This window comes from Microtus ochrogaster, unplaced genomic scaffold, assembly GCF_000317375.1.
Source record: "Microtus ochrogaster isolate Prairie Vole_2 unplaced genomic scaffold, MicOch1.0 UNK27, whole genome shotgun sequence".
NCBI lineage: Eukaryota > Metazoa > Chordata > Mammalia > Rodentia > Cricetidae > Microtus > Microtus ochrogaster.
In genome coordinates, this window is record NW_004949125.1 from 3,979,957 (window position 1) to 3,995,092 (window position 15,136).

Sequence of the window (15,136 nt, forward strand, 5' to 3'; positions counted from 1 at the left end):
GGGGGGACGTCCCATGGGTTATCAGGCTAACTTGGTGCTTCTCTCTGCAGGGTTGGTGTCCTGGAGTACTGCTTCACCTGCCTGGGCATCTTTTTGGCCATTGTCCTGTTTCCTTTTGGGTTCATCTGCTGCTTTGCATTGAGGAAGCGAAGATGCCCCAACTGTGGAGCAGTCTTTACTTAAAGGGAACAACACACCCAGTTTTCCTACATTCAGCTATCTTTTCTAATGTAAATGTTGTGTACAATAGTTTTATTTGATTAAGCTTCAGGACTGTTTTGTAAAGTGTGGTGGGATAGACTTGGCATTTGTGCTGACTCACAGAGGTGGAAGAAGGCAGCAAACTGCTCCCGAGGTTAAGGATAACTCAAGAAAGCACTGCTTCTATTTTTTGCAGTCTTCAATTTGAGAATGGTGAGAGATACTGTTTTAAATAAATGAGATTCATACCATTGTGTAGCTTGCTCTGCTTGCCCAGTGATTTTACACACTGCCCCTCTTCACACTTGCAAAGGCCACCCGTGGCTATCTTCTAGTCCTAAGGTATCACTTATGGCTCAGAACATGTGTTTCAGACTCTCCTTTATTATCAGCATGAAACCATATCCCCTTGCTGTTTGCAGAGCTGGGGCGTGAGTCCCAAGGTAAGTGACCCTGTGAGGGAGAGCACACCTCGGAGGAAGGGTGTGAGTTCTCAGTGCACTCCCTTCTTTAAATATCCAAAAGCCACACTTGGCTTGTTCTCTATTGGTGAAAACACAGGGCTTTCTACCTTAACCTTTACTTAAGTGTTGATCATAGGGACTGTGTTTGAAATCTGGCCTTTTCCCCATCAGGCTGGGATACCTGCCTAACACAGAGATACCACAGGGCATGACCCTCACTTTGTGATCTAGGGAGGGTGTTGACATGGGCAGGCCCAACCACTTGCCCTTCATGGGGGCCAGCAGGTTTGTCCTTCCATGTGAGCCGGGCACTGCTTGGCCTAGCTGGAAAGACTGAAGTTTCATATATACACAAACCCAATTTCCAGCTTGGGAAAAATGATTTATATGAGATTCAAGAATCTGGTAAGCAGCAAGCTCCTGTCCATAGTGACTTGCCTGGATGTGGATTTTAGTTGCCATTCCAGAATAGGTCTACGTCTTGGGCAGGTAGGGATAGACTCTGATCCTGGACTCTGTGCAGTGACCTGAACTGTTGGTCTCAGCTAGAAGTCTTGAGTGTGAGACAGTGTCAGGCTGCAATAGTGCCCTGGCCCTCCTGACCACCATTCACCAGGCTTCACAAGTGCCATTTACAGGCCAGTACCTGATTGAAAAATGGAGAAACTTGACCCTCAGATGTGTCACCAAGCTTTAGAGATGTGCACAGACCCTTGCTGTTAACCACTGAACTTAGTAGCTTCTGGAGATAATTTTATAAGTGCCAATGAGGTGGGTAGACTGTCTCAGCATTCTGCAGCAATGCCTGTCAATTGAGATTGGAATTCTCAATTGTTACACATTTGTTTAATCAAAAAGGTTAAAATTAGGTCATTTAAAAATTATATTTAATATAGCTTTATAATTTATATTGCTTACTATATTTGCACTCTGATGCAAACTTACATATTTTCCTTAGATGAGCATCATAATGCTACTTAAAAGCACAGGCTTTATAAAATAAAACTCTGGTCTTTTTGCATTCAGCTACAGAAAGCCAGGCACAAAAGCATAGATAAGACTATCCCTTATTCTGGCTATTTTCTTAAAAATAAAAATTAAAAGAACTTGAACCAAATTTACTGCTTTTTGAATAGAAAAGGAAGGAAATATTTCAAATGATTGATCTGTTCACTAAGCTACTCATTTACCTTAAAGACAAAAAGTATAAATCCAGTTCTCTTAAACTGAGAAAATTGATTTGCTCAAGTGGGGTTCATTGAAATCAGGCACACCCTCTGAAACTTCTACAGTGCCTGCACCCGTTTAGCAACCTATCATCTTGCAGGTGAGAACTCAGGTAGAGGGACTAGCAGGATTCTTTCCATCTTCATCGAATGATTGGTGCTGATCGGTCATTTGTCACTGTTGGCCGGAGTTTCACAGTAGCGAAGGGGTTCTCTCCACTATAGGGGATGAAAGGAGGAAGACAGAATCTAAGTACTGCTTCAGAACAGGAATTAGATGTTATGTATATGGGGGTGTATGCACACAACAGTAGTGCTCACTTGTGCAGGCCAATGTCATTATTAGGTGTTTTATCATACTCCACTTTCTATTTTGAGACCGGAATTCGCTGTTTTATGGGTTGGTATCGAGTACCCAGAATCTGCCTGTCTTCCTCTATGGTGCTGTGGTTACATGTGTTTACTGTGTGTTGGGGATTTGAACTCAGCCCCCCCCCCCTTTTTTTTAGTTTAAAACAACAGCAGTTTATTCTGGGGACTAGATGTACAGGCATCAGTGGAGCTGTGCTCTCTCTGTGGCTTTTTTAATTTATTATTTATTTATTTATTTATTTATTAAAGATTTCTGCCTCCTCCCAGCCACCGCCTCCCATTTCCCTCCCGTTCCCCCATCAAGTCCCCCTCCCTTGTCAGCCTGAAGAGCAATCAGGGTTCCCTGCCCTGTGGGAAGTCCAAGGACCACCCACCTCCGTCCAGGTCTAGTAAGGAACTCAGGTCCTTTTTATGCTTATGTAGCAAGGACTCTACTCGTTGAGCCATCTTCCCACTACATTCAAATCCTGGACTTGAATACATAGGTATCTGACGGTTTACTATGCCGAGCTAGAGAGCAGGTCACACAAGAGTCTGATGAAGGAGCCGTGTGGAATAGGCCACCTGCCTTGGGTTAGAGCTGAACCATGTTGCTCTACACCCCACTGTCTAGAGCCAGTTTCCTCCATCCCCATGAAGGGCCTTTGGGGGACAATACTGACTTCATGACTAGGTTATACATACCTGAGGAATGGTGGCTTTGCAGTCCCATTTGCATCACTCTGGAAAAGACAAGAGATTATGGAAGGATTGAAATTGGAACATTTTTATAAGACCCACTGATAAAGACATGCAAAGTTAGATTTAAAGCCCCCATTGGAGCTGGAGATAGTTATCAGTGAAGGATGCTGTTCCTTTTTTTTCCCCCCGAGACAGGGTTTCTCTGTGGCTTTGGAGCCTGTCCTGGAACTAGATCTTGTAGACCAGGCTGGCCTCAAACTCACAGAGATCCGCCTGCCTCTGCCCCCCCCCCCCATTGCTGGGATTAAAGGCATGCGCCACCACCACCCGGCTTGATGGATGCTGTTCTTGTGGAGGACCTGAGGTCAGTTCCCAGTCTCTATACAAATGCTCACATGCACCTGCACCTCCAGGGCATCTGACATCTTGAATTTGTACTCGTGTTCAAACATACATGTAGGCAAATAAAAGTAAATCTTTAAAGTTATTCATGTTTAAAAGCATTTCCTGATGTCTAAATTATTTCCAAAGAAGTGAAGAAGAGAAAATGTTTTAGATTGTCAAGGGCCTTTTATGTGTCAGAAGGTGGAATAAAGCAGTGCCTTGAAGAATGGCAGCAGTGCTCACATAGGTCAGCATGGAACATCCTGAATGCTCACAGGAACTCAGATCTTACCAAATTATATCAAATTAAACTGAGTAACAGCACTGTGGCATGAAAGGAAAACACAGATGTGTTTCAGACCCAAGCTATAGTATGGTATTAGTGACTGTAGGCTCCCCCTCCACTCGCCTCCCCTGCCCCATGCCTTTATTTTTGGAGTGGAATCCTCAATGATAACATGAAAGTAATAGCAAATTTGGTTTGGGAGACTGATGCTAACTGCTAGAGCTGGCCATCTGACAACCTGGGGTGTGGCTTTGTAACACACTTAATTTAGCTCTATCCCAGGGAAGCAGAGAGACAAGGGTGGGGGATTCTAAATTGAGGACCTGTCCAAATCCTGCAGATATGTGGCTCTGAGCTTCACAGCAGGTCACAGATACCACCTCCCTCCAATACATCTTTAGGGTGTTGACTGGGGAATTGGTGGGTCTGTACCTCTTTTCCAGAATTCTAAAAATCTTGCAGTCTCAAATTTCCTGTCGTTCCTCTAAGAGAGCACTGGCCGGGCACTGCCCAGCAGAGGGCAGTAGAATATCATCTTAAGCACCAGAGCTGTCTTAAGTGCCTAGAAAGCTTCCCAGGCAGTCCTGGGCACATGTAGGTTCAAAGCAAACAACTCATTTTCTAATGTGAGTTCTGAGGCTGAGGTCCTGAGCCAGGCCTCCTGCAGGGCAGCATTGCTTTCATAGTGAGTGGATATTCTATCAGGCAGGGGCAGGCTGCAGGCCATGGGCTGTGACCTCAGCCCCTGGGCTCCCCTAGCACAGTCATCTAGCTCAGGACTCAGTGTATACTCATCACAAGCACAAAGCGACTGCCTGGCTTGGCACATCTTAATCAGGCTTGAAGTGGCGTAAAAGTGATTTCTTCCTGCAGGGCACTCAGCTTCTTTAGCAGGCCTCTGGACAGTCATTTCTGATGTAACTTCTTATGATAGGGATGATTAAGAGCCAATTTATGATTTCTTTTTAAAGAGCATCAGGAGGTCCTGCCAGTTGCCTGCTCAAATTGCTGGCATGATTGGACTGCCTGGAGCAGCAATCCAGACAATAGCCGGTCTGCAAGGGGCCTCTTGGCGCCCACAAGTCAGACCAGAAGAGCAGTCTTGCAGCGCCAGGCTACCTAACTTTCCCATTGGACACTCCTGGACAAAACACTGTCCTATCCTGTGTGACTGTGAGGAGGACAGCATCATATCTTCGACTGGAAACCAGAAAGCTCTCTACCTGACATCGCCTGCGGTTAGCCCTCCTAGAACTACCAGTTCAGTGGCCTTTTAAGGAGCCAGGATGCTTCAGTACTCAGCACACTAAGTCAGAGAAACAAGCACAGCAAATCCTTGAAAGTAAAGTGTGTCCATGTGGCCCCAGACACCAACATACTCTGGACAGGCCTCTCATAGCCCCAAGTAAAAATGCCCAAAAGTCCAACAGAATAGCTCTTGATTTTCATCCATTCTGTCCCTATGAGACCTCAGTGCCAGGACATGGGGATCCTGGTCTTGGAGGAAAAACAGTAACTGTGGGGCATGCACAGAGGATCTGAGAATGTTGTTAATCTGTTGCTGATTGGACAAATCACTTCAAGAAAATTCATTTTAAGGACAGGTGTGGTATCTAGCACCCATATGCCCAGTACTTGAAAAGCTAAGAGAGAAGAGTTCAAGGCCACCCTGGGCCACATAATGAAATCATATCTCAGTTCCCCTACCCTAGGAATACTGTTCAGGTGGTAGAGTGTTTGTCTAGCATGCACTAGGCCCTGGGAGCCACCACTAGCACTGTAAAACTGGCCTTGGTGGCACCAAGTTGTAACCTCAGCACTGTGGAGGCAAGAGGATTGGAAATTAAAGGTCATTCTTGGCTACACAACAAGTTTGAGGCTAGTGTGGACTCTATGACTCTGTTTTTAAAGTTTTATTTATTTATTATGTACACAGTGTTCGGCCTCCATGTATGCCCGCATGCCAAAAGAGGGCACCAGATCTCATTACAGATGGTTGTGAGCCACCATGTGGTTGCTGGGAATTGAACTCAGGACCTCTGGAAGAGCAGTCGGTGCTCTTAACCTCTGAGCCATCTCTCTAGCCCCTATGACTCTGTTTTTAAAAAAATGAAAAAAAGTTGTATATTCTATGTGTTATTCTTATGTGTTCATGCACATGTGTATGGTATCCTTAATAAAGTGTTTTACTTATATTGAGTGAGGTAACCCAGACTCAGAAAGACAATTATCACATGTATTCACTCATAAGTAGCTTTTAGACATAAAGCAAAGAAAAACCAGTCTACAATTCACAATCCCAGAGACCTAGACAACAATGAAGACCCTAAGAGAGACATACATGGATCTAACTACATGGGAAGTAGAAAAAGACAAGATCTCCTGAGTAAATTGGGAGCATGGGGACCATGGGAGAGGGTAGAGGATGAGGGAGCAGAGAAAATAAAAAAATAGAGTGTTTATTTGAAAATCAAACATAGACAAGTAAGTCCAGACTTAAGGCTGTTTGGCATGATTGCTTTCAGTGGCCTGAAAACTACAGTGAATTTGGGATACAGTTTTTTCCTGAACTGGTGATATGTGTTACAGCCCCTTCCCGTGGGATCCTGGAGTTACTGCTGAGACGCAGCTTCAGGCACTCTGCAGTATGCTGGCTTGCTAAGCTAGATGTGCCATAAGTTAGGTGATGCAGGACATCACCACCACCGCAAAAATCCAGGAACATCTCAACAGGGTATATTCAGGAAGCTTCTCCCAAACCCCAAATGGCCATTGCACTTGCTCCTTAGATACCCTCTTTGAAGCAGCACTACTCTGTTGCTGATGGAAGGGGTCCTTTTGCTTCCCCTAGCTGTGCTCCTAGGACTCCTGGTTTGAGTTGGTGGCAGTGTCAGTGGAAGATTGGCAGTTCTCTCTGTGGTATGCATAGGATCTTGGAATATTCAAGAAGTGTCTGTTCTTTCTGTGAGTGGTAAAAACAGTACAAACCCATCATCTAATCTCACCCTGTAACTGGGAAGCTCTTTGCATTTATGTAGGGGTTACTGTTCATCTCTGTTTTAAGAGAAGGCAAAGTAAGCATCCTTAGTGGGATTTAAGCCTGGGTAGGGAGACTCTGAAGTATTTCCACCTTTGGATTTTGAAAGCCTAGTGCCTGCCCCTACCCCCTCCCGCAACCCAGGCTAACCATGCTGGAGATGGAACCCACAGCTTTATTCAGTCCACAAGCTCTCTAACAACCGAGCTACCTTCCCATTATTTTCTAGTGACTTGACTTTTACTAGCTGGTATTTTCCATTATCCTTTGGATCAGAAAGGCAATCCTGCACCCTATCAGGTCCTTGGTAAACAGCGGGAGAAGTGGAATGTGCCTTATCAGTCAGAGCTCCCAGCTCCCTTCCCCTCCGTGTACTGATAAACAGCTAGAGACTTCACAGCTCTGTTTCTCAATCCGCTGCAGACCTAGGAAGTAGCTGTCATTCTTCTGTCCTCCCCCATTCCTCCATTTCCCACGGCCCTGTAACCCATTTCACCATTGTATCTAGCCAGGCCAGCTCACAGCAGGGTCCAGGAGCAGCCGCTCAATTGGTTGCGGGAGGAGAAATGTTGTGATCCCACTATGTGTGGGTGTCAGGTTGGGTGAGGAGGTGAACATAGCTATCATCCATCCTTGTATCTATATTTACTTAAATCTGTATCAAAAATAAATATAATTGAGTGTTAATCATATCCTGGAAATATACATATTTCCTTTAATATTTTTCTAGCTTTCAGAAAACCAAACCAAATTCATCCTTTTGTATTTGAGTGGTGCTGGGAGATCCGCACTTGTGCACCATGTACTGCTGAACAAAAGTTATCTTGTAATTGGTGTTTGCTGTGGACGAACTGTGGAATTGCACCCCTTCTGAGAAATGGGGAGTATACACACATGCTCTACAGAAAGGATCCTACAACTGTAAAACCTAACAGGAAGACAAGCAGTAGATAGAAGAGGCGTGGACTCAGTTGTACCTGCTGCAAGAGGAACACTGGGGAAGGGTCAGTGAGGAAAACGTCGTGAACACAAGCGGGGCAGGCTCTGGTTCAACCTGGCTGTGCTGCAGCGGTGCACACACTTTCAGCTGCTCATCCTCCCGAGAGTCTAGCTGTTTCCTATTCTCTGCCACGCACTCCTCAGCCTCCTTCCAGTTTTCTCCATGCTGTTTTCAAAGAGACACCTGCTACTACTCCATCCCATTCACATCCCAGGGAGCCTCCTTAGCCAGTATGGATCACAGTCTCGGCAACCATAGCCATGCCTTCACAAACACCCCCGACTCCCTAATCCTCCCACTCCAGTACTATGACCTCAGTTAATCCCCAAGCATTTGGTCATGCTTGAGGCCTCTCCTGTGATGATAGACTGTATAATGTCCTGAGTTTGCAGTCAGTAAGACTTCCAAAGATACATTTCTCAGAATGTATGCCATCAATAAGCTACACATGATTCTACACATGATCATACTTCTCAACTGAACTTGAGCAGCTGAGAAGCACAGTGACAATTTCCAATCACTGCCAGCAGCTTTAATGGGTGCATGGTATGGCCCACCTCCTGCTTTCCTGTGGTGTACACGAACTCACTCTGCACACTTAAGTTTGTCAACCTGCTTGATACCTGGACCCACCACAGCAGCTGATGATCATCCTCTTTCACCATTTTGTAAGCAACCAGAAACCTAGGTAGGACACACTGGCCAAGTCAGCGCCTGCCTTGTCTTCTCACTGGACACTGAGGATGTACAAGCTCTTAGCCTGGATACATCTGACTCTCAGCTATCCTTTCTCCATCTTTTCCTCTTCTGCCTCCACTGAAGAGGAACATCAGGAGGAAGTCCAGTCACCACCCACTAGCTCCATTCCCTGTGTATATACATCGCACACAATGTTTAAACTTTCTGCTCTCTGCCTCACAAACATCTCCAGGAACATCTGCACAGTGGTTCTTTCCTGTCACAGCTTAATGTCACTTCAGAGAGACCATAGCCACATATACTGTCCCATGATCCTGTTGTCCTGTAAGTACCCTGCATTTGGGACAGAAGGGCTGACTCTCAGATGCAGGACTACATCTAGTAGGCTGCCTTTGCTTTTCAACAAGCTCTGGCTGAAGGTCTTGCCCCCTACAACCTAGACTCACTGAAGCCCAGCTCTCTCCAGGCAGTTTGAAGGCCATCCCAGCATGCTGCTCTCAGTGGAATCCCTGGAGGCCTAGGCCCAGCTCCCCATTCTGAATGATTCTTCTTTTTCTGCCTTTCTCAGGGCTCTATCTTGTGGTGCTGAACTAAACAAATTTAACCTGTCACATCCATCCAAGATGTCACCCTATCCATTAGTACCTCTCCCTATTTTCATTCTCAGCATGGCTTTTAACCTGTTTGGGTTTTTTATTTGCTTCCAAGCACTAGGATCCTAGTTCCAAAGGAGCAGGGCCCTCATCTGTTTGTCTAGACCCCACACTGTGCCAGGTGCTCTGTAGACACTCCACTGCAGTTGCCAAGGGCAAAGAGGTGGCTAGGAGACTAAACCCTTCACGTTCCTTCTTAGGATCAGGTAAGGATTAAAGACAGTGTTTGCACATTGGCCAGCACAAAGTCCCTATTTTAAAGCTTAGCCACTCTCCTTTTCAGAAAACAACAGGAAAGGAACAAAATGCAGAGGAAGAGGATTGAAAATAAAAGACTAAGGCAAAAGCAAGAAGACATGAAAGTTCCAATAAGACCCAGCAAACAAACAGTTCAATTGTCCTGCACAAGATAAAATAAAAAGGCAAGAAAGCAGGCTTAGACTTGGAGAGTTGGGGAGAGCATGTGTCTTTGAAGAAGAGAACCCCATGCTCTGATCCCCCATCAGCAATGAACAGAGCTAGGGTCTCTTGTCAGCACTCACAGGAGACGTGGGTGTGGCATCTGGTCTGGACACTGGGGCTTTGAACGTAGAAGTAGTAGCTGTCTTGGGAGCATCTGCTCTCTTGTTTGAAGTGGCTCCCATGCTCAGGCACTCCAGGTAGTCAGGATCTGGGATGGTAACACTGCTCTTCTCAGTCAGGTCCACAGTACTGATGCTTCTCACTGGTGCAGAGCTTAAAGCCAAAGGTTAGGAAGCCAAGTTAGATAAGGTCATGCCACTTGCACCCCAAACATGTGATCCAAATATCCCATGGCCAAGACTATTAACCGTAGTAAGGAAGTGTCAGGGCTGGAGAGATAGCTCAGCAGTTAAGAACACTGACTGTTCTTCCAGATGACTCCAGTTTGATCCCCAGCTTCCTCATGGTGGATCACAACTATCTGTAACTCCAGTTCCAGGGATCTGGAACTTCTTCTAGCCTCTCGAGGCACTGTGCACACATATGATGCACAGACATACATGAAATCAAAACATCCATTCACATGGAAAAAAAGTGAAGAGGGAATTACAGCATCGCACTATATACAAACGTAGTGGTTTATATGCATTAAGTGTGCATGCTTATATACATTTGCTAGGTATTGAGACCCTGTCTCAAAAGACAACTCTTACTTCCTAAAAGGATAGTTTTTCCTTCTTGGTACAATGGCATTTTTAGACTCTGCTAGAGGGGAACATATGGAGATGGTTTATGCGGAAAGGGCCTGAAGGATGCTGAGCATGGCATCTGAGGGTCCAGAGGCTGGAGAGTAGTATACACGAGGGAGTTATGGTAAAGTTCAGCGTGGACATGTTATTACTGAGGGTCCATGGGCAGCCAGCTAGAAATAGCCACATTTCAGTATGGATGAGTTATGACTGAGTTTCAGTTTTGGTCCTGTACTCGTAGCTGTGTGTCCCTGAACCAGTTCTTTTTTTGTTTTTCGAGACAGAGTTTCTCCGTAGCTTTGGAGCCTGTCCTGGAACTAGCTCTTGTAGACCAGGCTGGCCTCGAACTCACAGAGATCTGGGATTAAAGGGAAGCATGTGCCATCACTGCCTGGCTTTGAGCCAGTTCTTAAAACTTTCCTGTGCCTCAGTTTCCTTAGTTTTAAAGTAGAGCCCTATCTCACAGGGTAGAGAGAATTCACTGTGGTAAGGAATTTAAGGCACTTGGGATTGTCTCTAAAAGATGGCTTTTTTCTTTTTTCTTTCTTTCTTTTTTTTTTTTTTAAGATTTTAAATGTATGTTTATCAGTTGTGAGCCACCTGACTGAGAACTAAACTTGGGTCCTCTACAACAGTAGAATGCATTCTTAAGCACTGAGCCATCTTTCCTGCTCAAAAATGCCTATTTTTAATTGTCACAACCTAGACTGAAAAATTGGGGTTTATCAGCATGGAGGTGATAAGGGAGGTCCATTGGTGTAGTTGCAAGTATCAAGGTAAATGAAACATGGCTAGTGAGTTGATCAGTGAGGATGGTGCCAAGCTGGATAACCTGAGTCTGAGCCCTAGAGCCCACATCCTGGAAGGAAAGAACTGACTCCTGCAGGTTGTCTTCTGACTTCTACACATGTGCTGCTTCTCCCACAAAAATTAATAAATGAAATGTGGAAAAAAAGAAGTAGATGAAATAGCCCAGGGAACACAGGAGGACTGAGGATGGATTCCGAGAAGCACGATTGCCTATGTGGTGAATGGAGAAAGGATGCACAGAGGAGAGACAGCACAGGTCAAGAACTCAAGGTAGTAGAGCATTCATTGTACAGTGTCAGGGCTGCTGATGAGAAACAGCAGATGGGTGCTGTGGATGTAGCAATGCATCTGGTGAGGACAGGGAGGGCTGAGGAGCTGGTGGCTGGGCCTTGTCACAGCAGACAGCCAGGGAAGCTCATGGACCAGAGGAGAAGCAGTTGGCTCCTATTAAGTGTTGAAGGTTAATCCCAGCGTGGCTGCACATCTAGGTTGTAGCTCTAAATTTCAGATTCTCGGAGAGCTGGGCCATAGTCCCCTACCTTGGTGTAGGCACAGACACTGCTTCCTTCACATTTTCTTCCAGCAACTTTGTATATGATGATGGGAACCAGCCCCTCCTAAAGGTAAAGAAAAAGACCCATCTGTGATACTTGAGGCAGGCACATAAGTAGTACTCATATTTAGGGACATCCTGATGACTGCTCGGGTAGGCTAGCCACTCACAAATGGGCTGAATGAAATGGAAGCTTTTACGGGTCACACACTCACACACACACACACACACACACTGGAGGAAGAGAACAGATTCCTGGAAGTTGTCCTCCTACCTCTACACTGTATAGCACACATGCATGTGCACACAAATAAATATAAAAATATGCCTTTTGTCAGCAGTGATATAATATGATTTGATAATCTATTGTATAAGTTCACCTATACATGCACAAACTAGGTTGTGATGTAATAACAGCAGCTGCCCAAACTATAAAGAAGAATAAAGGGTTCCTACACCCACAGACAACTTGCAGTTTACAGGAACGACAGTGGTTCTCTGAGGTGAGGGCCATTTGAACCTGGTGCAGATAGGTTCGTGCTAACTTACGCTTTGGTGGTGTCATGCTCTCCATAGAGCCAGCCGTCCTTCTCATCAGGGATGAGCAGTGTGATAACGTCCCCCTGGGAAAAGCTAAGTAAAGTCTTGTTATTGCCAGCAGTATGAGGGAAGATGGTCTTCACTTTTTGCTTCTTCATCATGTTCAGTCCAGTGGCAACAGAAACCGATCTTTGTAAACTGGGATCTTCTGAAGTGTCTGTTGAAGTGAGCATGGGAATGAAGATAATTCAGAGAATGTCAGCAGGCAAGTTCGAAGAGTAACCCCAGGAAACCATTTGTTTTTGTATCGTGCCCACACAATCCTTTTATGGAAACATAAATTCTGGCCTATTTCCAGGCCTTTCACATTGCCCACGAGGAGGAAACAGGTAGGCCCCAAGCCTTGAGGCCTTTGTAGAGGTCAGAGGAGCCCTACAGCCCAGAACACTTGTAAGAAGAGAAGCCCAGCACAGCATGCAGCTTCACCTAAACCGTGGCAGCCAGGCCCACTTTTTCACTGGTGAATGCCAGCACTTCATGCTCTTTCAGTTTGGAACACAGGGGCAGCTGAGGCAACAGCTTAGACCCACTGCCTTTCTCTCGTGCTACAAGAAAAAGGAGTGAGTTGGAAATGCTGGTGTGCTGGCTTCTCACCTGAGCGCATACATGTGAGCTGCTGAGTTCCCTTGGTTGAGAATATGTCAAGAATCTCAATGCTATACCCCACTAGCCAGCCTCCAGAGGAAGGCTCTGTGACTGCTGATACTGACAGACAAGGGAATTGAGCCCAAAAGAGTTCCAAGACTGGTTCAGCTCACAACTGGCAAATGGCAGCTATAGCCATTGAGGGCAGCTGAGTCTATAAGCACCTATACTTGGGCACTATGCCACTACTGTCTCTAAACTTAAACATAGGCTGGTATGTACCACCCCAGAAAATAGGAAATTGGCATGGGGATTTTAAATACCTGCTTTATTATTGCATCTTTGTAACAATTACAACACAAATTTTGCTATTTCTTAACATGTCTCTAATTATCTCAGCACTAAATCTGCCAGGGATTTTCATTTGGCTTTTACCAAAAAGAACCAGTTATTTGAATGAACTATATACTTTAACTTTCTTCAAAAGCAAATAACTACAAGTTATTATTTCCCTTGCTGAGCAATCCTGGTTGTCTTTATAGAAATCTTTGTCTCAATCTCTCATCCCCCCAACAACTGAAGACTACAATCCGTGGGTTCTCTCCAGGCACAGCCTGACTGCCATTAGATTTGTACTGAGGGAGTTATCAGATATGAACATTGTGTGAAACTAAATTATTATAGTCTATCCTGTTTATTTTTAAATACAATACTTCGTAGACTGGAGAGATGACTCGGTTAAGAACAAATACTGCACTTGCAGAGAATCTGAATTAAGTCCCTTGCACCCATGGCAAGCAGCTCAAACTGCCTCTTACTCCAGTTCCAAGAGATCCTACCCCTCTTCTGGCCTCCATAAGCACTGTGCTCATGAGCATATATCCCCACACAGACACACATGATTTAAAAAAAAAAAGATCTTAAAAAAAAAAACTTTTTGGGGCAGGAGAGATGGCTTAGTGGTTAAGAGCATGTCCAGAGGTACCTGGGTTCAACTCTCAGCACCCACATGGCAGCTCAGAACTGAGTAATTACAGTTCCAGGGCACCCGACACCCATGGCAAAACACCTATTTGTAAAAAAAAAAAAAAAAAAAAAAAAAGAAAAAAATTGCCTAGGTTCTGTGTGATGAGAAGAGCGTATAAAGTAAAATGAAAAGTTCTCATTAAAATAAAAACCTAAAACACTTCTCAGCAGTATATTTACTCTGTAGACTTCTGTCAGTAGATAGAATTAGTGTGATAAAAACACATCACTTATCAAATGTCTCATGGTCTCCCCTTCACACATGCTAGACAAATGTCCTACTGTGGAGGTCCATTCTCAGCTCCAGCTTATTTCTTTGAGGTGTAGGTTATTCAAAGCCACGGCTGTATGTATTCATTATACCTGTGTGTCTACCTTTCCTTCACAGTACAGTTATCAAAAAATTTGACAAATTATTTTTAAAATGTAAAAAGGGAGCTAGAGAGATAATTTAGAGGTTAAAAGTACTTCCTGCTTTGGCAGAGGACCTGGATTTAGTTCTAGCATCTGTACTCAGTGGCCTCACAATCACCCACAACTCCATCCCCAGGGGACCTAACACCCTTTCCTGGCCTCACAATCACCCACAACTCCATCTCCAGGGGATCTAACACCCTTTCCTGGCCTCCAAGAGCATTAGCACACATGTGGCACACACTCCTATCCCACACATACACATAAATAAAAACAAATATTTCAAAATTAATTAGAATTGAATAAGTTTCCATAAACGAAATCAAGTTAAATCTCTTACTTGCTGAGTTGCTTATCTTTTCTGAACTCTGTGCAGCTGTTGCAGGGTTATTGAACATATCAATCAAAGGGCTGGTATAGGCTTTGATTGGAGGAGCAGGGGGCATCTTTGGTGAATATTTAGAAAGAGTGTCATAATCTTTCCCAATCTGTAGAAACAAATCTTTATTAGTCTAATATTAGGCCAATACAAATTTCTAGGATTGCTTTTTATCATATGGCAGAAACCCCCACTCTTAGTTGTGAATTATTTGAAAAGTATCATTAATTAAAAAAAATTATTTTAGAGTCTTACTATGTAGTCCTGGCTAGTCTGGAACTCTGTGTGTTCACCAGGCTGTACTCAAACTCATGGAGAGCTGACTGTCTCTGCCTCCAAAGTGCTGGAATTACAAGTGTGAGCCACCACATCTAGATAGGCTCCCTTTTGAGCATTACTTGGCTACAGGTGTTTACATTCAAAACAATTTTTTGAAAGAATTTTGAATGTGTTATATTAATTTGTTAAACACATAGCTTCAATAACAATTGAGTATCATGTATGCCCTGACCCAGATTCCCAAGCAAAGTCTGCACTATTTTTTTTTTTTTTTTT

At 44.5% G+C, this 15,136-nt stretch overlaps 2 protein-coding genes across 3 annotated transcripts in view; one reads left to right on the forward strand and one right to left on the reverse strand.

Annotated features, from left to right (window-relative positions):
- Bri3 (brain protein I3) overlaps positions 1-452 on the forward strand; it is a 20,466-nt gene extending 20,014 nt beyond the window's left edge. For both annotated transcript variants that reach the window (XM_005368045.2, XM_005368044.2), the window contains exon 3: positions 51-452. In XM_005368045.2, the coding sequence (XP_005368102.1) occupies positions 51-183 (133 nt within the window). In that variant the 3' untranslated portion in view covers positions 184-452. The remainder of the gene's footprint in view (positions 1-50) is intronic.
- Positions 453-515: 63 nt separating this feature from the next.
- The window catches only part of Baiap2l1 (BAI1 associated protein 2 like 1), a 99,515-nt gene continuing 84,894 nt past the window's right edge, over positions 516-15,136 (reverse strand). The window contains exons 9-14 of the mRNA XM_005368046.2: positions 14,543-14,690; positions 12,127-12,334; positions 11,564-11,641; positions 9,546-9,738; positions 2,948-2,985; positions 516-2,110 (exon numbers count right to left, since the gene is read on the reverse strand). Of these exons, the coding sequence (XP_005368103.1) occupies positions 2,035-2,110; positions 2,948-2,985; positions 9,546-9,738; positions 11,564-11,641; positions 12,127-12,334; positions 14,543-14,690 (741 nt within the window). The 3' untranslated portion in view covers positions 516-2,034. The remainder of the gene's footprint in view (positions 2,111-2,947; positions 2,986-9,545; positions 9,739-11,563; positions 11,642-12,126; positions 12,335-14,542; positions 14,691-15,136) is intronic.